Source organism: Rattus norvegicus, chromosome 5 (assembly GCF_021556685.1).
Source record: "Rattus norvegicus strain SHRSP/BbbUtx chromosome 5, alternate assembly SHRSP_T2T, whole genome shotgun sequence".
NCBI lineage: Eukaryota > Metazoa > Chordata > Mammalia > Rodentia > Muridae > Rattus > Rattus norvegicus.
In genome coordinates this window covers 154,136,660-154,164,249 of record NC_141538.1, presented here as the reverse complement: position 1 = coordinate 154,164,249, position 27,590 = coordinate 154,136,660, and the positions used below count along the sequence as shown (strand labels likewise).

Here is a 27,590-nt window from a genome sequence, read left to right as displayed (position 1 = left end):
AAAAAATCTATAAAACTTATTTGGCCAGTCACCTAATTCCTCTACAGTTAGCACACACCCAATGGTATATGTGTGTGCCCAGAGCTGCAGGAAGTGTGCGGGTCACATGGTCCATATGATGCAACCGTCTCCATGGTCGCAGAGATGACCACAGCATGTTAGAGCAATACGAGGTTTTAATGAATGCCCCTTGAAGGCATCTTCTTTCCTACCATTCCCGATGTACCAAGGAGGAAACCAAAGCAAGGCAAAGGGCAGGGGTTGCCCAAGATCACACAAGCAAGTGAGGGCCAAAGGTGGTGCCGGAATTCACAGCTGCGGAAACCGTATCTCCACCTTCTCTGTCTGGCACCTTGGAGAAATCTGTTGAAGTTGACAGAACCAAGCACTTCCTCCTTTGGGGAGTAACAAGGAAACACAATGTATTTTCTGTTTCTTCCTTCCCAAGTGTATGTTGAAATACGGTCTAAAACACAAAGCCCAGACGAATCAACTTCTTCCCCGAGTCCTCCCACATAGCGATTAGAGTAGAATTTGCAGCAGCTTTTGATGCACAGAACTTGTCTTGGGAAGAATAAAATGAGACACTGTGACCTTCACTTGACCTTAACAGAGAAAACAAAATGTCCTCCTGCAGAGGCATGTGAGAGGGTTTATAGCAGAGTGGACTGCCCTGCTTTATTAGGGAGGCTGATTGGTCTTCTCACTGAACACCACCATGTTAGTTCCTCTGGGCAATGGGGACGGACGTCTTGTCTGTTGGCTGAATCTGCTAAAAGCAAAAGTAGAAAGTGTTTGAGGGTTTTCCTTTCACCGTGTCTGCGGTCCCCAGTGCTACCTACCCCTACCACCAGCAGCGCCTTGAACCTCCGTCTGTTGGGAATGCAACCTTTGCTGAAGGTAAAATGCAGGTACCCAGAGACAGCATGGGGCTGTGGATCGAGGATGTCCGCAGCAGGCAGTCTCCTCCCAACTCCTGCTTATCCTTCAGGACCAGAGTCTGGAAGAGGCAAGGGAAGCTGAGTTGAGCATCACTAGGAACAATCTAGAACCCAAAGACTCTTTGTGAATACCTTGATTTTTACTGAAGCTAGGCTGGACTGGGATACTGCTATGGGAGACACAGCAGAAGGTCACAAGGTCCATACAGTTCTCTGAGGACTCTGTACCTCAAGTGAACCTGGCTTCCCGTGGGTCCCCAAGGACCTAAAGTCATAATGATTTTCAAGGCTTATCGGGCTATCAGGAGGGTCCTGTTCCAACAACAAGATACCCTGAGCTGACAGCACATGGCTCTGTCTGAAGGGAGAGAGTGAACCTCCTTGGTCCTCAGCACATCATAATTCTTGATCCTCAAGAGGCAAGGGTGGCCTGAAGGTCACATCGCTCTACAGCCACAGAGTTCCAATCAGTGAAGCAGGAACCAGAAATAGCTGGTCTTGCTATCCATCTTCAGCAGGGCGGCCTAGAACCCACACTGTGGAAGATATGGACATCTGTGAAGTTGTGGGCAGAGGCCTCACAGCCGGGGTAGCCTAGATTCCAGGAGAACAGGTCCCTTGTCTTCACAGATCCCCTGAGTCCTTCATTATCGTCCCTGGAGGCCCCTCTGGCCTCTAGGTCTCTGGAGTCAGGAGGGTTTCCCGATTTGATGTGAACAGAGCCCGCCATTTTTACAGGCCCCTCTCCACAGACTGCGTAAGGTAGGCAAGACCAGGCCGTCTTCCAGCCATGAACCCCAGCACTCCTTAGCAAAAAAAGGGGGTGGGAAGTTCTGTTTCCATTACCCTAGAGCTGGCTTCAGAAATATTCAGGGTCCAGGACCCCTCTCTTCTGGAGGGAGTGACCTGACTTCTGACTCGGACTGCTTCCATAGAAAGACAGGCCGTATCAGCAATTGGAGCAGCCTGGTGTTCTGGATCCCGGCCCTGTGGTGGTTTTCACCTCAGCCTCTGTCTCTGTAACTGAGGACTTTGGGGCTTCTTCTTTCCCCTCAGATCCGAGGCCCTGGAGATATTTCTTCCAGCCTGTCAGGCAGTGCTGGGCAGCAGAGCGGATCTCTCCACTCCGCAGGGCATAAATGATAGGATTGACCATGGAGTTAACAAGGCACAGCATGGAGCAGAAGGCGAAGGCCTCCTTGACCTTGTCACTCAGTGTGGTGACCAGGCTATGGCCCATGAGAGCCAGTGCAGGGAACCAGCATATGAGCAGAACAGCCATGACCAGGCCCAGAGTCTTGGCCAACCTCACGTCTAGCCGCATCCGAGCTATCCCAGGCACCTGCCTGTCCTGGTGCTCAGTCAAGCTGGCTACATGTTGGTGTGCTTTCCAGAGGACATACCCATAGGTATAGATGATGCCAGAAAAGAGGATGGCAATGAAAAGAAGCCAGCCCAGGAGGTAGTCGTTGGGGATCAGGGGGAAAAGTTCAGAACAGGGACTAGGACAACAAGTCCACCCCATGAGCGGTAGGTAGGAGATCAACGCCGAGAGGACCCACATGACACCAAGGGCCACCAGTGCCCTCCCACGGGTGACGAGAGCTTTGTAGGTAGGTGGGTAGCACAGACATAGGTATCGGTCAACAGCAGTCAGCAGCAGGCTGCCCACAGAGGCCGTGAAGGTCATGGTCACGCTGCCGATCTTCAACAGGAAGATATTCCTGGAGTCCACACCGTGAAAGACATGGAAGATGACGAAGTTGCAGGCAAAGATCACGCTGGCCAGGAAGTCAGCTCCGGCCAAGCTGCCGATGAACAGGTACGAGGGCTTCCTGCGGAGCCGCTGCGAGGACAGGATGAGATAGAGCACAGCCACGTTCTCCAGGGCACTCAGCAGCCCCATCAGGGTACACAGCACCGCCACAGCGATCTGCTGCGCATCACTCAAGATCATGTACTCCTTCATAGGGTTGAACTCCAAGCCGCCATTGGAGCCGTTGGTCAACTCCAGCTCCCGGCATCCCGCCATGGACAGACAGGCTTTGGCTGCTTCTACCGGAGCTGTTCCGGAGGACTGGGCTGTGGGCAAGGAGAAAAGAATCCTTGAAGGTGACTTGAAGTTTAACAGTGACTACGAACCTTGAGAGCTGCCACTAATCAAACATTTACCCAGGGGCCGAAAATCTCCATTTATAGTTTGCTGTCAAGCATTTATTTAGCTTTTTAATTCAAGACGGGTCTTTTTGTTTCCAAACGGGCCTTTTGTTTTCTAAAGAGACAAATCCTGAAACTTCCCTTTGAAACCCAGGGGAATTCCTAGGGGCCAACACCCAAGAGAACAAAACCTAGAAGTGAAACTGAAGATGTAGGGATATTATTATTATTATTATTATTATTATTATTATTATTATTTATTGTGTCTGTATTATGTATGTGCAGACATGAGTGTGCCACAAGAGTGTGTGTGGAGGTCAGGAGTCGGTTCTGTCCGTCTACCATGGGTTCTGGGAATAGAACTCAGGCCTTCAGGCTTCCCCACAGCTCACTTCTACTCACTAAGCCATCTTGCTGCCCCAATTCCCTTTCACTTTTGGAGACATGATCTCACGGGTAGCCTTGAACTCAAACCTCCTATTTCAGGATTCAAAGAAGCTGGAATTCCAGACAAGTCTGAGCCACCAAACCTGGCTTATATCTCATTTTCCTTTTTTTTGTGTTCTTCCAGGTTTGGTAAGATACTAAAGGCCTAGTAATTATTTGGGGATGGGAGCAAATACTTTGGTTTCACCTCAAGTGGTGCGAAGATAAAGATCATATTTAGATAAATATTATCTAAAAGATAAATATTTTATGGCGTGTGGTGGTGCATGCTTTTAATGCCAGCACTCATCAGGCTGATGTATGCAGATCTCTGTGAGTTGGGGGCCAGCCTGGGTTACATAGGGAAACCTTGTCTCAAAAACAAACCTTTTTATAGTCCTGTAGGGAATGTAGCTCACAGCGCTTGGGAGATGAAGGCAAGGGGATTGGTTCAGAGCCATCTTTGGCTATGTGAAACTCTGTTTAAAAAATAACTGTCCTAGATAAGACGTAGGAATCCCATTAATTTAAGCATCACACAATAAAACATTTTAAAAATATAAGCACGTCCTGCATGTGGAAGAAAAAACTTAGGACAAGTGAACACTGTATGAAGCATTATTAAACTTCCTAAGAGAGCAAATTACACATCTCTCTAAAAAGACCAAGTTTCCAAACAGATAATGTGGGACCATTCTGTCTGGAGGCCCCATGAGATGTGAACTCACAGGCCCAGCAATGAGCAATGAGCACGCAAGAGTTAGCCCGTGTGTCAGCTGGTAGGGTTATATTTCCCATTTGCAAGAGATTTGTATAACTCTTGGGGATACCTTAGAAAGAATTAAAAGAAGGGCCGGGTAGTGGTGGCACTTGCCTCGAATTCCAGCACTCTGGAGGCAGAGGGCAGGTGGTCTCTGTGAGTTCAAGGCCAGTCTGGTCTACTGAGCTAGTTCCAGGACAACCAATGCTACCCCCAAACCCCAAAACTAACTAACTAACTAACTAGCTAACTAACTAGCTAACTAACCAACCAACTGACTAACTAGACAGGTAAATAAAGACACGAGGCAAAAAAGACTGCTCCACAGGGAGAGTATGAATCTTGAGATACGGCCCAACACTGAGTTCAATCCCTGGGCTTCATGTGGTAGAATGAAAGTTGTTCTCTTATTTCCATATATATACCATGGCATCTCCCCCAACACACTGCCACACACACACACACACACGCACACGCACACACACACACACACACGCACACGCACACACACATGCACACACATAAGAATAAATGAATGAATAAAGAAACAAATACAATTTTGTTTTATTGAGACAGGGTTTAGCTCTGGCTGTGACTCACCCTGTAGACCAGGCTGGCCTCAAACTCATGCCTCCCTGGTGCTGGGATTAAGGCTATGAGTCACAACTGCCCTGCTTTCCCCCAACCCCTCAAACAGGGTTTCCTTTATGTAGCCCTGGCTGTATTGGAGCCTGCTCTGTAAACCAGACTGGCCTCGAACTCAGAGATCCACCTGCTTCTTCTGCCTCCCAGTACTGGAATTAATAAAGGCAATAACTATTATTTCAAAATTAACTCACATAGAGGGAGGAGGAGGAGGAGACCTGGTGACTAGGTCTGTGACTCAGAGACTCAGGAGCTCTGTCTGGATTACAGACTGAGTTCAGGCCCAGCCCTGATGGCCTAGGGAGACCACATCTCAAAAAATCAATGAGTAAATAAATAACTTGCAGTCCATATAGAGTTTGAAGCCAGCCAGGGCTAATGTTATCTGTACCCAACAAACCAATCAACCCCCAAAATAAAACTGTCCTCTAAGAGACCCTCACAAAAAAAAAAAAATCACTTATCTTTTTAGCAGACGGAAATTCAACCCAAGAAGGAACAGAGGAAGTCGGACATTGTGAGCTGATAAACTGAAATATACATTTACTCTACTCAATGTTGTCCCTGGTTATTATCTGTTAGTTTTCTATTTCTTCGAGAGAGGACCTCTTTACGTAGACCAGACTGACTTTGAACTCATAGACATCCACCTGCCTCTGCCTCTCAAGTGCTGGGATTAGGTCGTTGTCACCCAGCCTCTATTTACTTTTTACTCTTCTCTCCTGTGTCTGTATGTGCTTTTGTGTATGAACGTGTGTGTGTGTGTGTGTGTGTGTGTGTGTGTGTGTGTGTGTGTGTGTGTGTGTGTAGGTCAGGGGTCACTATCCAATGCTTTCCACAATTGATCTCCATCTTTTTTTTGTAGGGCAGGGTCTCTCCTGGAACTTACCAATTCAGCTAGACTGGCAGGTCTCCAAGTCCTTCTGTCTCTGCCTCTAAAATGTTATCATTTCAGACCCACACAATATTTAGATTTTTTTTTTTTTAATGTGGGTGCTGGGATATGAACGCAAATCAAAATAGCAAGCACTTTCCTGTCTGGGCCATCTCCCTGGCCCTTTCGTCTGTTTGGTTTTTTCTTTTCTTTTCTTTTTTTTTAATCTATCTATCTATCTATCTATCTATCTATCTATCTATCTATCTATCACCTACCTATTTTTATTTTATTTTATTTATTTATTTTTTTTTGTTCTTTTTTTCGGAGCTGGGGACCGAACCCAGGGCCTTGCGCTTCCTAGGTAAGCGCTCTACCACTGAGCTAAATCCCCAGCCCCCCCTATTTTTATTTTTGAGACAGGGTTTCTCTGTTTAGTTCCCTGGCTGTCTTGGATGTCATTCTGTAAACCAGGCTGGCCTCGAACTCACAGAGATCCACATGTCTCTTCCTCCCAAGGGCTAGGATTAAAGGCGTGTGCCACCACTGCCCGGCTCTATTTTGTATTTATTTATTTTTGTGGTGCCGGGGAGTCACGTAGGACTTCCGTTGTTTGTTTATGGGACAGCTTAATCCATTGCCCACTGTAGCACACTGGGCTGCCTGAACATAAACGGTTCAAAGCATCCACTGTGCTTTTTACAAAGGCCCCCAAGCCCCACCCAGCTGGCCGGCTGCTGCTTCTAAAGAAACTTTCCTTCTGACCTCCAGGCTCTCCTCAGGCTTCATAGCCCTCCAAGACTTTCCTTCGCTTCATCTGCCCGATGGAGCCTTCCGAAGCCTTCCCAGCATGCATCAGCCTCCCAGCATGCTCTGCACACGTGGGCCAGTTCTACATGCTACCTGCCCCTTGACTACATTAGTAACCGGGAGTGTGGGATCTAATTTCTACAGATCATTGCTCCTGGGGCTGGAGAGACAGTTACTTGGTAAAAGTCCCTGCCAGACAACTTGAGTTGGAATCCCGGGACCCACACAAAGATAGAAGGCAGAATCAACAAAGCAAGTTGTCCTCTGGCCTCCAGAAGCCGGCTGTGGGACACATGGCTACATACATACATACATACATACATACATACATACATACATACACACACACACATACACACACATACATGCCCACAAAATACATAAATAAAATTTTAATAAAATTAAACAGTATTATTCCCAACCATAATTTGATTTCATCCGTACAACACTGTAATAACTATAATATAAGAATTCAAGTTGCGGGGTTGGGGATTTAGCTCAGAGGTACAGCGCTTGCCTAGCAAGCGCAAGGCCCTGGGTTCGATCCCCAGCTCCGAAAAAAAAGAAAAGAAAAAAAAAAAAAAGAATTCAAGTTGCAAGGGTATGGCCAGAGAGATGGCTCAGTGGATAAGACACCCTTACAGACCTCACTTTAGTTCCCAGCACTCTCACAATGGGAGTGGTCACACACACCCATAACTTCTACACCGTCTGGAGCAGACAGAAGGCTCACTGGAGTTTGCTGACCGCCAGCCTAGCTCTGGGCTCAGCCAGAGACCTTGTTACAAAGGAGTAAGTTAGGCATCACAGAGCATGGCACAAAGCATTGGTTACATGCACCCACACCCACATACACATCTCCCCCACCACACACAAATAATAATTTTTAAAATTATAAATAAATAAAAGTAAAATAAATAAATAAACGAAAGTTCTGGGAGGGATCGCCAGGCATGGTGGCACATACCTGTGATCCCAGTACCTAGGAGGCTGAGGCCAGACTGCTGTGTCTGAGGCCAGGGTCTAGTGAGTTCTGAGGATGGGGCTGTGGTAAATTTAATGGTAGGTAACATAACGAGTTCAAGGCCAGTTTAGGCAATATAGCAAAACCCTGTCTCAAATCAATAAATAAACTAACTAACTAACTAACTAACGAAGTAAGTAAGTAACTGTTAGGGAATGCCTTACCCCATTCAGAGTCAGCATAGATGTTTGCTGGGTGGCCTCGGCTGGTGCCTACGCCTCTCCTCACTCAGGCACGGCGTGGCTGCAGACAGCTGTTCCTGTCCAGAGTGAGTAGGAAAGGAAATGCAAGCATTTGATGGACATCCTAACGAGAGAACAACAGGATGCACAGAGCAACAGGAAGCCCGGCTCCCCGTCCACACACAGATAGAGATGCCCTCTGGAAGTCACATGGGTGCCTTCTAGAAGACCTATTTCTAGGGCAAGGATGCGTTCGATGAACAAGTGGCTGCTCTGGATCTGCCTCTGCCACCCTCGTCAGGTGACTTTGGGGTGACTTCCCCTTTGTGAAGTTACAATAACAATGCCCACTGATTCTTAGGGAGGCCGAGTTGGACCGAGGACATTCATTGTAGTTTCTGAAACTGGGAACTGGCGAGTTCTTTCTGACCCCTTCAAAATGAACAGAAGACCTACCCAGCACACTCTGGTGGCACACGCCTTTAATCCTAACACTTGGGAAGCAGAGGCAGGTGGATCTCCAGGAGTCTGAGGACAGCCTGTTCTATGTGGCAAGTTCCTGGCCAGCTACATAGTGAAAGCCTCTCTCAAAAGCAGTAACGTGTGTGCGTGCAAACACACACAGACACAGACACAGACACACAGACACAGAGACACACAGACACACAGACACAGAGACACACAGAGACACACAGACACACACACACACACACACACACACACACACACACACACATTGGGTATCCAGTGCCTTCTGACCTCTGCAAATACCAGGCACACACATGGTACATAGACATACACAAAAGCTGAACACTTATACACGTAAAAATAAATGTAAATAAATGTTTTAAAACTATCTATCTATCTATCTATCTATCTATCTATCTATCTATCTATCTATCTGGTTTCCTGAGACAAGGTTTCTCTGTGTAGCCCTGGCTGCCCTGGAACTCACTCTGTGGCCTTGACTGGCCTGGAACTCACAGATCTGCCTGCCTCTGTCTCCTTTAGTCTTTTTTTAGTGCTGAGATTAACGCTATACGCAATCACACCTGCCCTAACTAACTCACTAACTAAATAAACCGAATGCCCATACATCTTCTCAGGAGAAAGGATTCATGCTTTATTTCCACTTTGTCTTATTTTATTATTATCATTGCTAGTACTTTTAGCTTTAAATTTTACTTACTTATTACGTATTATCACTATGTGTATGTGCTACATATGTGTGAGCCGAGATGTTCAGGAACCACGACGCACCTGTGGGTTTGTGGGGTTGAAGTCAGGTCATTAGGCTTGTGTGGTAAACCCCTTCGCCCACAGAGCCGTGTCCTTTCTGAGACAGGGTTATATCCAGGCTATTCTGGAACTCAAAATGTGCTCAAAGCTATCCTTGAACTTCTCATCCTTCTGATTACTACTACTACTACTACTACTACTATTATTATTATAGTATTTTTTTATGCAAGAAGGAACCAAGTAGAAGCCATTCTACTTTGAATAGGGGACAAATAAAGTTTGACCTCCCTGGGTAAATGACATCCTAGTTGGCAAGTTGAATGCTAGGCAACCAGTTGAACACCCCAACCAAGGAGCAGGATAAGAGAACCACAAAGACACGTTCCTAAGGAAGTCCACTATCACTAAATCCTGATTGGTGGGGGGAACCTGGCACAGATGATTGTGGATTTCAGGCTTAAAAACTCTGTGGTATTCTGTCTTGGGGTGGCAGATCAGCTCCTGGGTCTGTTCTCTGGCCCCGATGAATCAGTGGCAGCCTAGACACAAAACATTCTTTCATCTGTTTAAATCCTCACTAAGAGGAACGTCTGCAGACAGTCAGCTCCCGCGTCCTAATTCAGGTAAAGAGCTTGCTCTTCTGCACTCCTGTGACTGCTTGGGTTGTTTTGGACTTTTGGAACCTGACATTGAGATTCTGGGGACACATCAGGCCTGGTAATTCATCTTTCTTACCAACAGGTCTGAATGTTCCCAAGCCTTCACAGCCACAAGTGTGTGTGAGAATCAGGCATAGAACACACAATAATCTGATGTTCAACAGACGTTAGGACAAAAGAGAGCCAACCAGCCCCGGCTTTCACGCCTCCAGGAAATGCCTAGCCCAGGTCCCTGGTGGTGGACGCACTGAGGCTGTGGCTGGGACCCTGACTCAATCTCACTTTCTGGGAAGGAACTGGGGTGTGTGTGTGTGTGTTGTGTGTGTGTGTGCATGTGGTGTATGTGTATGTGTGGTGTGTGTGTGCATGTGGTATGTGTGTGTGTATGTGTGTGTGCATGTGTATGTGTGTGTGCATGTGTATGTGTGTGTGCATGTGTATGTGTGTGTGGTGTGTGTGTGTATGTGTGTGTATGTGGTGTGTGTGTGTGCATGTGGTATGTGTGTATGTGTGTGTATGTGTGTGTGTATGTGTGTGTGCGTGTGTATGTGTGTGTGGTGTGTGTGTATGTGTGTGTGTGAGTATGTGTGTGTATGTGTGGTGTGTGCATGTGGTGTGTGTGTGTATGTGTGGTGTGTGTGTGTGCATGTGGTGTGTGTGTGAGTGTGTGTTTGCATGTGGTGTGTGTGTATGTGTGTGTGTGAGTGTGTGTGAGTGTGTGTGAGTGTGTGTGTGTGTGTGTGTGTGTGGTGTCTGGAAACTCTCAGGAAAAGGTGTAGCAGGTGTTTGTTTTCACGTGAAGTGAAAGTGTGAAGTGAAACAGGGTCACAGAGGAGATGGCCTCTGCTGTTCTACCCATGGAGGGGACCGGAAGGAAGCCCGGGACTTTAGCACCCTCTGTGGGAAACTAAGATTTGATGCCTCTGAAAAAGCCGAATTAATTTTTTGGTTGCTTTTGCCTGGGCCTGGGATTGGGGCAGGAGGAGGGCTGTGTTTTAGTTCGTGTCTTGTCAACTAAGTCTTCTTCTGGGTTTTTCTCTTTTTTTTAAAGATTTATTTATTTATTATGTATAGAGTTCTGCCTGCATGTACAGTTGCACGCCAGAAGGGCATCATATCCCACTACAGATGGTTGTGAGCCACCATGTGGTTGCTGGGATTTGAACTCAGGACCTCTGGAAGAGCAGTCAGTGCTCTTAACCACTGAGTCATCTCTCCAGCCCATTCTTCTGGGCTTTTCTTTTCTCATCTTTAAAGAAGGCAGGTTGATGGTAGTGATTCGTAAGCTCTCTGGATCTCAATGTACAGAACGTGTGTGTGTGTGTGTGTGTGTGTGTGTGTGTGTGTGTGTGCACTATAGATAATTATTATACAGCTTAATATATATAACTCTATAGTAATTATTATACAGCTTAATATATATAACTCTATAGTATTATTTATATATTATTAGTTATAAATCAAATATTATTTTATTATTATTACTATTTTATTATATCATATTATTATATATTAGTACTAGTAATATATTAGTCTAATATTAGTATCTATGTATAGCTATTGGTCTAATATATATTAATCTAATATATATTCAAATATATTACATGTGTTTTAGATAAGAGCTCTACCATTGAGCTACCTACCCAGACCTTCACTCCAGCCAGCCCCCATCTACAAGTTAGGAGGGCGTTTGTAATGCATGGAGCTGCCAGCCAAGTCTCCAATGGGAAGCCTTTTTCTAGCGTCTCTCAGTTGTCCCAGGATTCTGTGTGGTCGAGCTCAATTCCTGTCAAGCCTGCTTTCTTTTTCATTTCTCCAAGCCTGCTTTTTATTTACCATCTATCACCCTACCCAGACTTCTAGGGCTGACCTCTGACCTCTACAATTACACGCGTACATACAGAGAAACGATTACAGCGACAGTGACAGCGACAGCCTAAGTAGAAGCTGCCGGAGGGACCGAGGGACCAGGAGATACTGCGGATGAGATGCAAAACGAAGGGTCCCAGCGTGGTCAGAGCCTTACCTTGGCTTTGGCTCCAGTTCTGCGAGAAGCCATTTATTCTCTGAACCCAGAATGGCCACCCAAAAAGCACCATGACAACAGTTTGGTGTTGAACTATGATCTACATGTTGGTCTCTCTCTTACGTAGCTCTGGCTGTTCTGGAACTCGCTCTGTAGACCAGGCTGGCCTTGAACTCACAGAGATCCACCTGCCTCTGCCTCCCAAGTATGAGGATTAAACACCATCCCTGGCTACATATTGTCTCGTTTAAATGTCAGCATGGGCACCAAAGATGTGTAACAGTGTTTTCTCCACTTATGGTGTTAGAGCAGAGCAGAGTGCTGGGCTGTTGAGGGAAGGGGGGCCGATTCTGAAAGAGACAATTTCAAGATGGCTTTTTTTTTTGTTGATGTTAATTATTGTAACAATAGAGCCTTATGTAGCCCAGGCTTGACTCAAATTTACTGTCACTAAGAACGTCTTTGAACTGCAGCTCCCCCTGCTTCTATCTATCTCTCAAGTATTGAGATTTCAGCTCTGCACCACGCCAGGGTTGGACCAGTACTCCAGAGCATTTGTTGCTCTTCCGGAGGACCCAGGTTCGATTCCAACCACTCACATAACAAACAGTTCACAACTCTCTGTAACTCGATCTCCAGAGGATCAGATTCCCTCTTCTGTCCTCTGACGGCACCAGGCATATCCATGACACAAACATATATAATGCACGCAAACCATTCATAAACACAGAATAAAAGTCCCTTTCAAACACTAGTGTTACCGTTAGTGTTTAAGATAGAGCAAGCGACCCTCAAACTGCTCACCGTGGAGGTGAGCTCACTGAAAGGACAGGGGCTGGATCCCTTAGTGGTCAGAGCCCTGGCTGCTCAACCAGAAGATCTAGGTTTGATTCCCAGCACCCACATGGCAGCTACCCAACTGTCAGTAACTCCCTCCATTTCCAGAGAATCCGGTGTCCTCTTATGCACACAATGTGCACAGACATGCATGTAGGATACCCATGTGCACACAGAATAAATCTCAAAGAAGTTACCAGAAGCTCTGGGAACATAGTTCAAGTTATAGAGTGCTTGCATAGCATTCTCAAAGCCTTGGGGTCAGTCCCTGGCACTATATAAACCTGGCACATGGCACATGCACACACACACACACACACACACACACACCTTTGATCCCAATACTTGAAAAAGGTAGGCAGATAAGAAATCTTTGGCTGTGTAGTGAGTTTTTGGTTAGTCTAGATTATATAAGGCCTTGTCTTTAAAAGGAAAAATGGGGGAGGGGACCATAATAGCAGTTCAGAGAGGCACCCCCCAACCCCCATCCCCCCAGCCTCCAGCCCCCCACCCTCCCACCCCCACTCCCTCCCCCCCCCCCCATCAGTAAGCTAAAGGGTAAATGGACGTCTGTAAATGCAACTGGCACTGGCTTACTACCTTACTAGCCTGAGGCAACTAGCACTAAAATGTGCCTGGCTTACTACCTTACTAGCCTGAGGCAACTAACACTAAAATGTGCCTGCTGTCTCTTATCTCAGACCTGCCTCCTGACTTTGCAGCCTCAGAGGATAAACAGTCATTAACCCACTGCTAGGCCGAGCCAAGCCCTCCCCACAACGGTAGCCATTTTGCCCCATGCCTGCCAGTCATTGACACAGAGAAGTAACTTGACTGAGAGCAGGGTCACGATGACCGAATTCCGTTATGTGCTGTATGCTATGAGGTTTGTTAATCCTAAAAAGTTTCACCGCCAGAAGCTTCACTAAGGATCCACCAAATTTAAGCTCAATATGAACTGTTACATCTAAAGTAGCTTGAGTCAGAGCCAACCACTGGGCGCACTTCTAGCAGTGTGGGTCTTGCCGTTTGAGCCTTTATAGCTGGCTCTGAGACATGTTCAGTGTTGTAGCTTTTGGCTCCCTGAAGCTATGACTCTAATCAGTCTTGGGGTGTGTGTTCAATAAAGCATCCCTGTCTAACTAAGATTAGTGTCTGTGTGGTTTGTGGGCGATTCCTGAACCCCAACAATTTCTTCCAAGAAGGAGAAAGGCAGTCTTTGAACCCAAGGCTCACATCATCCGGGGCAGAATGACGTTTCCATGGCCAATAAAAGCCTCACTGGGCAAAGGCAAAGAATGGTTAGGATCTGTTTTGTTTGTTTGTTTGTTTTCCAAGAGAGGGTTTCTCTGTGTAGCCCTGGCTGTCCTGGAACTTGATCTGTAGGCCAGGCTGGCCTTGAACTCTTGATCACCTGCCTCTGCTCTCCTAGTGCTGGGATGACAGACGTGGGTGCCTCTGCTTTGGGTTTTGTTTTTGTTGTTATGGTTGCTTTGCTCTTTTGTTAAGGTTTGTTTCTCAGTTCTCAGGCCTTGAGAGGCAGATTATCCCTTCCTGAACTCTGATATTATTATAAGCCAGCTTAACATTTCCTCTGGATCAGGCTCGGCTTCTTAAGATGTGTGTGTCCCTAAACCTAGAACTGTCATCTAAGGACTTTGGGGACTCAACAGCTCTGCCCCCTGCGGGCACCTGCTGTTACATGCACGTGCCCAACAGGGACACACACCTACAGGTAATAAAAACATAGCCAGTTAAAATCGCGCCCCATTTCTAGTTAGCTGTAACGGCACTGGTCTGTAATCCCAGCTCACAGGGGGCTGAGACCGTGTTAAGGAAAATGGGGAGCAGAAAGAATCACCCGGGAGGTTCTGTGTGAGGATCTCTCTACAGGATGCTGTGCCTGCCACCATGCCTGGCTCATGAGGGAAGGGGCTGGAGGCAGGGGAGAAAGGTGAGGAAGGAAGACAGAGAGAGGACCCTGGGGCTGGATGGAGTTGCAGACAAATGCCGAGGCAGCAGCAGCAGCAGCAGCAGCAGCAGCAGCAGCAGCAGCAGCAGCAGCAGGAGGTAGTTCTGGGATTCAAACTCAGGACCTCTGCAACAGCAGTACTCAATGTTGACTGCAGAGCCATCTCTCCAGCCAGAAGGAATAACTCTTCAATGAGAACATCCTTATTGGGCTGAAGAGATGGCTCAGAGGTTAAGAGCACTGACTGCTCTTCCAGAGGTCCTGAGTTCAATTCCCAGCAACCAAATGGTGGCTCACAACCATCTGTAAAGAGATCCGATGCCCTCTTCTGGTGTGTCTGAAGACAGCTACAGTGTACTTATATATAATAAATGAATAAATCTTAAAAAAAAAAAAAAAGAAAAGAAAACATCCTTACTGCCTGACTAGTGAGTGGCTGCTTGGGCTTCAGCCTGCTTCTGAAGCTCGAGTCTGTGAAGACAGGGAGTTTCCTTCGCAGCAGGCACAGGGTGCTTTGTGTGTGTTGACCCCCCTTTTTCACTGTTGTTATCCAAATTCATTTTCTTTTTCTTGTGGTCCTGGTGGTTGCAGCCGGAGCTTCCTTCGTACCAGGCAAGCACTGTACCACCGAAATCATATCCCCAGCCCCACCCCAGCCCCTTTTTCTTTTGAGATGCACTCACTAAGTGGCTAGGACAGCATAGACTGGGCAGGGCTGTAGCTCACAGTGATCCCCCTGCCTCTCTCCTGAGTACCAGATTAAAGGCATGAGCCATTGACCTTGACCAATCCAGCTGTAATATATATATATATATATATATATATATATATATATATATATATATATATATATATATATATATATGGGCTGGAGAGATGGCTCAGTGGTTAAGAGCACTGACTGCTCTTCCAGAGGTCCTGAGTTCAATTCCCAGCAACCACATGGTGGCTCATAACCATCTGTAACAGATCCTGGTGTATCTCAAGACAGTTACAATGTACTCATATACATTAAATAAATAAAATATTTAAAAATATATATATATTATATATAATATATATTTTAATTTAAGACAAATTCTTGCTAGGATAGCCTTGAACTCATAATCCTTCTACTTCAGCTTTTTGAGTAGCTGGTCCAGCTCCCATGTTGTTTTAATCTAATTATGCATTTGAAATGGTCAGATGGTAACTGTCTATTTGTGGCTACATAGTCACAGAGCAGTCAGAGCTGCCCGGGGAGAGGAGGTCCTGTCTCAAACCAAAAAACCAACGGGCACCAGAGAGACTTGGTGAGGAGAGGTGGGAAGAGCTGGCTGGTGTGGCTCTCCCTCTCTGTGTGCATCAGCCGTGTCCTGGGGAGATCGTTACCTTCCTCAGGGAAGTTCGAGCAGACCTAGGTGGGAGACTGGGAGACTGCCATTGTGTGGTCGCCCCTCTGTCCATAATGTGCTCTCTGTAGGAAAGGAACTTTCATGCCAAGTCAGGTGGTAAGGCCAGGGGGACATGGAGCTGGAACGATAACAGGTCTTCGTACTCCTCTGCACCTCAGGGATAGGACAGGGTCGACTTGTGTCGGACTTTTGTCATCCTCTGTGGTCTTCCCTGTTGGCCATGGACCTCTCCCTGACTCATCCAGATTTCATAGAGTGGGGTCCCTACCGAGTCTTGATTTTGATTTGTTTAAATGATTGCAGCATTAAGGTGGGAGGCGCAGTTCAGACGGGTCCCCCCAACAGAAGGCGGGGGGAGGCATGGGAAAGGGATATAAAATGTCTCCAAACACTCTGTTGGTTATGACAATAACCACAACATTACTGTTAGTGTTGAATGACAATTTAGAGCCATGCAAGGCACGTGCAACACAATCTTGTGGTGGTGTCACTGCTAAACCATGTCGTATCTTGCTGGGAAAACTCACTCATGGACTCTGGGCTGCTAGAATCTGGTAGTGACAATGTAACTGTCAGGGACCTGGGAACCACAGGACAGCAGCTGATGGATCAATTAAACCTAGCAGGGACAGTCCTGTCATGGAGGGTTGGGCTAAACGTCTGGGAGACAGATATTTCTGCATGTTCCTCCTACCCCTGAAGGGTGGGAACTGCTGGTTTGTTTGTTTGTTTGTTTGTTTGTTTGTTTAGAGACAGACTTTCTCGAAATTTATTCTGTAGACCGGGCTGGCCTTGAACTCAGAGATCTACCTGCTGGGATTAAAAGCCTGTGCCAGCATACCTGGCTTGTTACTTTTAAGATTTACGTTATTGTTTATTTCATGTATGTGTGTGTGAGTGCTGTTGCCGGAGGAAGCCAGAAAAGGGTGTCAGATTCCCCGGAGACAGGCTTACTGCAGTTCTGGGCGAGCCGGTGTGGGTGCTGGGATTTGAACTCAGGTGCTTGATACGAGCAAGACATACTCTTTTTTTCTTTCCTTCTTCTTCTTCTTTTTTTCAGAGCTGGGGACTGAACCCAGGGCCTTGCACTTGCTAGGCAAGCGTTCTACCACTGAGCTAAATCCCCAACCCCGCAAGACATACTCTTTTTTTTTTTTGGTTCTTTTTTTCGGAGCTGGGGACCGAACCCAGGGCCTTGTGCTTCCTAGGTAAGCGCTCTACCACTGAGCTAAATCCCCAGCCCCGCAAGACATACTCTTAATCACTGAGTATCTCTCCAGCCCCATAAAAATAATTTAAACTAAACCTTATATTATTCACAAAGCAGAAAGAAACCAAAGTATAATTTTGTAAATAATGCATTTAATTTGAGCCTTATGTTACTTCTGCTGTCCAGTTGTTTAGGTTGACATGTGTGCGTGTACGTGTGTGTGTGTGTGTGTGTGTGTGTGTGTGTGTGTGTGTATGCACACACACACACACACACACTTTATTTTTGGCAGTGCTGTGAATCAAACCAAGCTTTACGTGTGGTAGGGAAATGTTCTACCACTGTGCTATATTCCCCGACCGCATAAATTTAAATGTTTAAATCAAACGTTAAGGGCAGGGAAGGAAGAAAGCCTAAACAGTACTCTTATTGAAAATAGCACATTTGTTTGAGGTGTTGGGGTACTCCTATAACCACAGCTCTCAGGACACAGCTATAAGCAGATCTTGATAGGGCCAGCCTGATCTGCAGACCCAATTCTAGCTTAGCCCAGGCTACACCATGAAACTTTGTCTCAAAAATAAAAAAGAAAGAAAGAAAATAGTAGACTGCGACATCAAGTCACTTCCTTTCTCATGAACCACAGGAAGTGATGAGGAGGCTTAACAACCCCCACTGGGGCTTGTGCGTTTTGACACCCATGGGAGTCAAGCCACTGAGTCCAGACCTGAGATGGTCAAGTCCAACTCCGCTCTCTCTTATGTCACTGTGCAAAGGTTGGATACACTTGATCACTAAGTAGCTAAATGAAGAAAACACACAAATAGACACTAACCACAACCAACACAGATACCCTGGCTCCCACCCACTACCCCACAGGGTTTCTCTGTGTAGCCCTGGCTGTCCTGGATCTCACTCTGTAGACCAGGCTGGCCTCGAACTCAGAGCCACCTGCCTCTGCCTCCCAAGCGCTGGGATTAAAGGCGTGTGGCATAAATTTGTAGTAGAAAAATACTAACAGCCAAGCTTGCCCATAGCAACGTCACGCACCCAATAAGCTCTGGTGGAAACAGGCTGGAGGCTGGAACAAGGCTCAGAGTTGCGTGCACAACTCTTGCAGAGGACGGAGTTTGGTTTTTAGTATGCACACCAGGCTGCCCGTAACTGCCTGAGGGTCCGTCCAACTTTAGAGGGACCAGGAATCTCTAGCTTCCTTGGGTACCTTGGGCACTTGAATGCATACACACCCATACATAGATCATTATTAAAAATATTAAAAACAGGGGTTGGGGATTTAGCTCAGTGGTAGAGCGCTTACCTAGGAAGTGCAAGGCCCTGGGTTCGGTCCCCAGCTCCGAAAAAAAAAGAACCAAAAAAAAAAAAAATTAAAAACAGGGGTTGGGGCTGGGGATTTAGCTCAGTGGTAGAGCGCTTACCTAGGAAGCGCAAGGCCCGGGGTTCGGTCCCCAGCTCCGAAAAAAAGAACCAAAAAAAAAAAAAAAAAAAAAAAAAAAAAAAAAAAACAGGGGTTGGGGATTTAGCTCAGTGTAGAGCGCTTGCCTAGCAAGCACAAGGCCCTGGGTTCGGTCCCCAGCTCCGAAAAAAAGAACCAAAAAAAAAAAAAATATTAAAAACAATGACAAAGGACCTGGCTCAGTGGTTATGAGCAATGGTGACTCTCCAAAGGACCAGGGTTTGATTCCCAGCACCAATGTGGTGACACACAACCGACCACAACCCCAGTTCTAGGGAATCTGGAACCTTCTGAGTTTTACAGGCTCCTGACACATACGTGGTGCACACACTACACACAGACAAGACACACACAATAAATACATCTGTCTTTAATTAATCAAACCATCGAACACTTGTAAAACGTCCAGATGAACCCACACGAGGTATTATTAGTGCGGACAGAAAGGATTATAGGTAACGGAAGTGAGGCTCCATGTTTCTCGTGGTTTGGTGCTTAAAGGGATAATCTATAGCCGGATGTGGTAATATCCGCCTGAAATCCAGCACTCAGGAGGCTGAGGCAGTCGCACCTGAATTGAAGGCTAGCCTGGGTTATACAGTGAGTTGAAGGCCAGGCTAGACTGCCGAGAGAGATCTTATCTTCCCAAAGAAGCCCCCAAACACATGAATTTATACATTTATTTTATTTCTCATTCTGTCTGTGTCGTGTGTGCACGCATGTGTTGTGGGTGCACCTATGACTGCATATGTGTGCACCCGTGTGGAAGCCTGAGGTTTATTCCTCCATCACTCTTGGTCTTATTTTCTGAGCCGGGTCTCTCATGGAGCCTGGAGCGTGACAGTTCAGATAGACTGACTAACAATCGAGCTGCCTACCTCAGACGCCTCCCATTGGGGTTCAGGCACGAGACACCGCACTTGACATCTCTGTGGGTGCTGGGGACCCAAACTCCGGTCCTCATCTCATTCTTCTTACTGAGCCAGCTATATTATATCTTAACCCTAACTTATACCTTAACAAAAAAGATTAGGACTGGATGGATGGTTCAGTGGTTAAGAGCACTTGGTGCTCTTGTGGGTTCCCAGGACCCATGCTGGGTGACTCACAACTGCCTGTAACTCTAGCATCAGAGGACTGGAAGTCTGAGCTCAGATGCACACACAGCCCCACTTAATTAAAAAGAAAAGATTTCACTTTATTCAAGTTTCATTTTTATTCAAGTTGTACTTGTTTGTTTTATATGTATGGGGTTTTCGCCTGCACACATCTCTGTGTACTGTGTTCATGCCTGATGCACACAGAGGCTAGAGAGGGCATCAGATTCTCCGGGGATGGAGTTATAGACTTTCTGAAATGCCATGTGGTTGCTGGGAATTGAACCCAGGTCTTCTGGAAGAACAGCCAGTGCCCTTAGCCACTGAGTCAACTCTCCGACCCTCATCATAAATCTTAAGAAAAAAAAAGTTTTCCAAAACTAGATGTTGTAAGACCCCATAGTAGCCTTACCTCAGGAGCACAACCCACAGAGCACAGATTGACAGAGTGACCCCTGCAATAGCATGAGGGTATAAGGTTTTTAATCCACATACGTGGGGTTGCTCATCCACGCAGGGAGTGGCAACCCCGAAGCCAAAAAGCACACAACTTTTTTTCATTACAGAGGGCAGACTTCAGCAACAGGGTTAGCTGGCCCATTCTCATTGGTGGGACACAGGACAAAGGATCTGGTCAGGTATTGACTGGCCTGCTCTAGGGGCTGTTCTTGGCTCAGTTGGTCACTTTCCTCATCCAGCCCTTCCCCTGGCCTTGGTGAATCACTGGGAAAGGGCTAAGTTGGCACGTCCCTTAGAGGGGGAGAGGAACTGGGTGGTCGGGCAGGGTCAGGATGACACCCTGTGGTTGCTCCTGAAATCTACCTCAGGGAGGGGTAGGAGGAACAGTTGTTTTTGTTTGGACTGGTTTCCATTAAGCCTGGTCACTCTGACCACCAAGACCTTGCTCCCGTATTCCAAGAATTTCTTACAGCTTTGTTTCCTGCATTTGTGAAACTTATTTCTTCAGAGACGTGGCACACGCCTGTAATCCCAGTACTTGGAAGATGAAAAGGATCTTGAATTTTAGGTTAGCCTGGACTATATAGTATCTTAAAACGCAATATAGCCTAAACATTTTGTTCTGGTCACTCTGGTCACTTCACTGGCACTCAGATTGTCCCTTGACTTAAGTTTGACATGTTCTGAGTTTTTGAGGAAGGCCAGACACTCTCTACCTTTGTGTAGCTTAGTCTATGAACCCCTTCTTCTTGCTTGCTTTTGGGGTGTGGGATATTCCTGGCTTGTTTCTGTCCCCAAGTCATGCCTCTGTCGTAAGTCATTAGTAAACTGCTATCCTACCCCTCGAAGCACTTTCCTGATCTGTTGGCCTGTTTTCCAAAAACATGTATAGTTCTCCATAGGTCCCCAAACCCCTGCCTGTACCACCCAGTTGGGGACCACCTAGTACCTCAACACATCCATGCAGAGGAGACACAGGAAGGGCTCATTGAATCCGGACAGAAGCACCACCGTGAACGCACCTGTGGTTCTCAAAGAGGAACTGAGTGCACACAACCCCTGGGGAGCCGGGGGCAATCACCACAGCAGGGCAGCGGGGGTTTGAGTGGGAGCATCTAAGCACCATAGAATCAAGACTGCCAGGCTTGGCAGAGGGAGAAAGTTACAGGGCAGGAGAGAAGAGATGTCACAAGCCTTCAAGGACACCCAACCTATAAAGTCACTTTGGAGTGAGGTCCCACCAACACCCTCTCCTTATTGGATCTCAATAGCTTGCCTCTCCCTGTTGGGGCTAACTCCCCGCTGCAGCCCCTCCTCTTCCCACACACATCACTCACCTCGCTTGTCTGACCTCTAGCATTAGGGGGTCTTCACTACTTGGGGCACCCATGCATAGTGGGCTTTTCTTCTCCTAGGAAGGAAGAAAGGACAATTTCCTCCTCTTGGGGGCTCTGCAGGGGGCCGGAGGGGGTGCTCCCAGGGAAGCCACTACTGAGTAAGTGCCCTGCTTTTTCTGGGGCTCTTGCTTTGGCCTTGGCAAAGCCATTAAACTCTAGCCCTCAGCTCCCTCGTTTCTGTCCTGGGACGGGGTGTGGGGGTGGGGATCAAGGTATTATGGCACAAGACAATGCCAGTGACAGCCACCAGCCCAGGGAGGGGAGTCCTGTGGAGGAGGCCATGGGATGAGGAAACTTTGGGGTTTGTGGTTGGAACCTCAGGCCCCAACACATAGTATGCTTCCCTCTCCCTGTGGCCCGGCTGTACATACTGTGGCATCTAAAACCTTGCTCTACAAGGGACAATGACAGCAGTGACATGGACTGGGTCTTCACACCTATGAGGGATTCTTTACCATTGTCCAACTGACAGAGTAGGGCTTGGCTAAGACTGGCCTGCTAGTTTTAATTGAGATAGTCTCTGGATTGGAGATTTAGCTCAGTGGTAGCAAGGCCCTGGGTTCAGTCCTCAGCTCCAGGAAAAAAAAAAAGACAAAATTGAGATAGTCTCTTTCACAATAGCCCTGACTGGCACTGAGCTCTCTATGCAGGTCAAGATGATCTTGGGCTTCTGCTCTTCCTGGCTTGCCCTCTGGAGGGCTGGGATTACAGCCTGTGCCACCATGCCTGTTTCCTGCGTCTCTGGGGCTAGAACCTAAGTGGCCTTGGTTTGAGCTTTGCCCACCAGCTCAGGCTTCAGATTTCCACCTTATTAATTGTGCGTGACCGTGAGCCACTGTGAAGAGCACACAAGGGGAGCCGCTGAACATCGCCTTCTGGCGATGTCACTGGCTGTAAGTGTCACTGGTGGTTTAAGACACAAACAGGCACGTGCGTGAGGCAGGCTGGGAACCACAGGCTGCCCTGGTGGAGCTGAGGACACAGAGGTTCAGGAGCTGATGCTAATCATACTAGGTCATCTAGCTAGCGAGGGAGGCTAGCTTGGATCTGTCACAAGACTATCGTCTTCCACTCCCGCCTGCCACTCCCCACTGCCTTGACCAAGTGACATTGTGCAAGTCTGTACTGCGGCTGAGTCTCGCTCCCCTTATCTGTACGATAAAGCTGCCCATCTGTCTGCAGACAGCCTTCTGTCCCTCCTGCCTTAGAGACTTTTCACAATCATAAGCAGAAGCTGCTTGAAAATTCTCTTCTTGTCCTTTCTGAGTATCCAGCCCAGGGAGGTGGAGCTAATGCCCAGGTGGGCGGAGCCAAAAGCCTCCAGTAGCTGAAGTCACAGTGGGAGAGCCTTGGACTAGAAAGGGATCCCAGGACATGGGCCCCTCCAGTATCTAGGGTCTGGATGGGCTCTGATCTCTGGAGAGATGGGGAAAGAGGCTCCCCGGGGGAGATTGCTAAAAATCAATTGCGTTTTAAGTCCTGACAAAGAATCTGGGACTACGGCTGTTCCAGGAAACTGGTAAGGCCGGACCTGTCAGGGAAACGCTGACATGAGGATGAAACGCATCTTTTGTTGATGCCAGAGTATCACTGTCTGTGACCCGTGAGGCAAGTCCTACTGGCCTGGCAGTATGAGGCTCAGAGTTCTATTGTATGTGATTCCAGCAGAATCAATACAAGGTTCAGTCACCCTTAGAACACGCAGTGAGAGTAACAGGAGCAGAAGGGTTGAGGACATGGCTCAGCCTTTTTTTTTTTTAAAAAAAAGGGGGGGGGCTGGGGATTTAGCTCAGTGGTAGAGCGCTTACCTAGGAAGCGCAAGGCCCTGGGTTCGGTCCCCAGCTCCGAAAAAAAAGAACCAAAAAAAAAAAAAGAACCAAAAAAAAAAAAGAACCAAAAAAAAAAAAAAAAAAAAAAAAAAAAAGCTTGCTGTGCAAGCACAAAGACCTTCTTTGGAGTCCCCAGATCCCATAGGAAAAAGCTGGCATAATGATGAGTGTTGGTAATCCCAGCACAGCGAAGGGGAGACGGGAGGATCCCGGGACTCACTGGCCAGCCACACTAGCTGACTGAGTTTCAGGTTCAGTGAGAAACTGTCTCAAGAAACAACGTGGAGGTCAACTTGAAAAAGACACTGACATCAACCTGTCTCGCTTCCACATGCTTACTTACACAGGTGCCGGTGTGGGCAAGCATTCACACTCCCAGGCGTGCGTGCGCGCGTGTGTACACACACACACACACACACACACACACACACACACACACCACACACACCACACATACCACACAAATAAATAAAACAGGGACAGAGAGATGAGGAGGTGGCCATTTCGGCAGTTTAACTGAGGAAAGGGGAAGGGTAGCTTCGCAGATGGAGATCTGCACGGGGCCACGCAGATTAGGGAGCAAGCTCCTTTGAGCCACAAGCAGCTGCAGAACTGGAGCATCGCCAGATGTCCTGAATCTGCCATCATCCCTTCTTCTGCCCAGTCCTGGCTTTCGTGACCTTGGTGCATCACATCTCTCTTGAGAGAGATTCCTATTCTAGGGAAGGAACTGGGACCTCCTTTTCTCATTTCTGACCCACAGCGTGGGCAGAGTGGGCCAGCCCAAACTCTCCACCAAAGCTATGCACTGAGACCAGTGCCCTTGTCTCTTCCTAACCAGTGTCGCCGGACTGAGCCCTTACCATCAGCCTGAGGGTGGTATTCTCGGACCTGCACTACCCAGGAGGAAAAGCAGAAGGCCAGAGAGGTGGAGTTATTTGCACAAAGCCGTAGAGTGTTAAGAATTAGGATTAAACAGGAGCCTCCGCCCCAGGACTCCCACTTCAACATCTGTCTTTCCTTAGTGAGTGTGACCTCCAAGGAAGCAGAGCCGTGGCCTCATAGGTCCAGTGCCTTTCATTGTATCTGACATCATTTTGCTGTGCCTCAAATTTTTTCCTTCTGTAAAACAAGGCTTCATATTGCTCAGGTGAGTCCCAAGACCTTAGACTTCTGGGGTCCTTTTCAAACCCCCAGCTGCTATGAATGGCCTGGTAGAGTAGGCCAGGCAGCCAAAATGCTTGTACCCAAGCCGGTGTTCTCAAGCGATGCCCCTGGGACTTCGGGGGAGTGGCACGCAGCAGCCTCCCTCTTGCGAGCTTGGGATACGGGTAGCATTTACCACAGACATTGAGTTGTGAGTCTCTAATAAAGGAAACCTTGAAGGGGCCTTGGAGCAGAGCCCAACCGCAGAGATCTGTGTGTCCAGGAACTCTGTCCTCTGGGCTTGTGTGGCCCTTTCTTTACTGCAGCTTTGGTTATTTACAAGAGGCATTCCAACCACTCCCTCCTTTCTTCTTCACCCCTGCACACCTCCTGTTCGCTGCTTGTAGTCTTGGGAGGTAGAACGTCAACTAATGGGGACACCGGGGATATCACTAGTTTTGGGCCGTTGTCACTATGGTGGTGTGGGCTTTTTGATAATGCAGTTGCCCAAGCCACTCATGTTCCTGCAGACAACAGCAATAAATTTGTCCCAATCACTAAGCTGGACTGAAAGGAAACTTTCTTTAGTCTTGAGTGGCTTTCTGTTTCAGGAGTGAATAGAAATAGACTCCCCCAAAAGAGCCACCTAAGTTTTTTTTTTTTTTTTTTCTATTTTTCGGAGCTGGGGATCGAACCCAGGGCCTTGCGCTTGCTAGGCAAGTGCTCTACCACTGAACTAAATCCCCAACCCCAAGTTTTGGGGTTTTATTACGGTGGTGAAAGGCAAGGGAAATCCTGTCTCAGGAGAACAAGTCTTGAGCCTTGCTGTGACGCATGTTCTCAGTCTGACATCCATCCCCCTGCCTCAGACAGTTCCCCCTTACTTAGCACAACAGAGGCTTTCTGCAACGAGGAGTATGAAGTAAAACACCAAAAGGAGTTATACTCACAGTCATTTGTCAGCCGCTGGCCTCCAGGGTCTTGTGAAGCCTTGTCCTGGCTATTTTGTATTTAGATCTGGAGACCTGGACAGGACCACCACGTAGGTCCAGGGAGCTGCAGCCCCAGCCTGGTTTTTCTTGCTTTTACACTTTTGTAGATGAGTGGGTGAGAGGAGGTCTGGCCTTCCGTCTGTCCCTGTTACCACTTCCCCTCTGAGTCCCCAGTGTCACAGTGTTCTTGCCTTACAGTTGAGTTCTCTCTTCCTAGGAACTCAGGTCAGGGGAGGGGACAGGCATAGGCCTTAGATTCCAGAAACTTGGGTTCTAATCCAGCTTAGGTGTATGCTATCCAGAAACTCACTCAACCCTCTGTAAAGTTTATATCCTTTGTCTGTGACAGTGTGCCAGGCTACATGTGTGACTCTGGAGCCCCCCCCTCCCAGAGCTTTGAGATGCAAATGCCTGCAGGTGTAGGCAGATGTCATGAATGAGCACTGACTGCTTGTTCTAGTCCATTCTGTGGCTGTGACAAAAGCAAGTTCAGAAGCTGGGTGTGGTGATACACACCCTTAGTTCCAGCCCTTGGGAGGCAGAGAGGCAGTTCAGGGACAGCTTGGTCTCCATGGCAAGTTCTAGGACACCCAGGGCTACATATAGAGACCCCGCCTCAAAAAGTACAAAACAACAACAACAAAAGAAAGTGGTATGTGTGCCTGTGTGTGTGTGTGTGTGTGTGTGTGTGTGTGTGTGTAGGTTTATTTCAGCTTACAAGTGACAGTTTCTCATTGAGAGAGACATCAGGGCAGGAACCCAAGCAGGTACCAGAAGCCAGGCTCATTGGCTATCGGTGGTGGTTGGAATATGCTTGACTGTGAGAGTTGCTTTAGTCATGGTCTCTTCACAGCAACAAAACCCTAACAAGACACCATTCCACATAGCATTACCTCTAACCAAGGAACTTGCTAAGGAGACATAGCAAGAACCGTGGAGGGTGCTGGCTGCTGGCTCCATGGCAAGCCAGCTTATATCTTCCTAGATCCACCTTGAGTTTTGCTGCAAGGTCTCTCACTGAAACCCAGGATTCACCCACTAGGCTAGGCTGGCTGTCTCTAGGAATTATAGTATTCCTCACTATGCCTGGTGTGTACGCGTGTGTGTATGAGTGAGTGTTTTGCCTGCATCTATGTGTGAGCACCAGATGTATGCCTGGTGCCCTCAAAGTTCAGAAGAGGGTTTCAGGGATTGACTTCAGGACCCCATGCTTGCAGAGTAAGCCCTGCATAGACTGGTCTCACCTCAGCCCCAGGAGGAGTGTTTCCAATGTCCAGTTCTGGAAGAAACTCGGGTATTGTATCTCCCGGATGCATTTTTTTGCAGCCATCATCAGATAAAATTCATAAGTGGTATCTTCTGGGTCCTACGGCTAAGGAATCGAGTGTGATAGCATTCTCCTCTGTCCGGCCTGTTACCACCACAAGAGGTCTTCTCTAGAGGAGGGATGGTCAGGGTCAGGGCTTCTTCAGGAGGGAGATTTCTGTGCGGTGGGTAAAGCCGCCAGATCCAGCATATGAGAATATAGCAGATGTGCTCTGAGAGCTGCGTGTACTAAGAGTTAGTCAGGATCAGGGATGTAGTTCCGTGGGCGAGTACTTGCCCAGCAGGTGAGCAGCCCTAGTTTCCAGGCCTGGAACAAACTTGGCATTTACATCGAACAACTAAGGGGGTGTTAACTGGGTAATTTGTGAAACTGCGCTATGGGGGTGGGGTGGGGAGGTGTGGTTTGGGTTGACAGTCCAGCAGGAGGTATTCTCCTGACATCTAGTGGGCAGACACCAAGAATGCAGCTAATGTCGCTAAGCATTGTGCAACTGGTGAAGGAGGAGCACCCTGCTCTTGTCCTGGATCTAACATGTTGGGGGCAAACCCACCGCTGTAGGGAGGGGATGCCTTGGTAAGGCCACCCTTTGCGGGAGAGCAGGGTGCTGATGTCAGCTCTTGCTTCTCTTCCAAGAACAAGGGATTGACATCAAGAAATGGGGAGAGGGGGGCTGGGGATTTAGCTCAGTGGTAGAGCGCTTACCTAGGAAGCGC

At 47.6% G+C, this 27,590-nt stretch overlaps 1 protein-coding gene across 4 annotated transcripts; it reads right to left on the bottom strand.

Moving 5' to 3' along the window:
* Positions 1-158: 158 nt before the first annotated feature.
* Cnr2 (cannabinoid receptor 2) lies at positions 159-25,728 on the bottom strand. Of its 4 annotated transcripts, none has more exon segments than NM_001429701.1 (3): positions 159-3,023; positions 7,802-7,896; positions 25,509-25,728. In NM_001429701.1, a coding segment is annotated over 1 exon segment (1,083 nt). In that variant the 5' UTR covers positions 2,974-3,023; positions 7,802-7,896; positions 25,509-25,728; the 3' UTR covers positions 159-1,890.
* Positions 25,729-27,590: the final 1,862 nt, after the last annotated feature.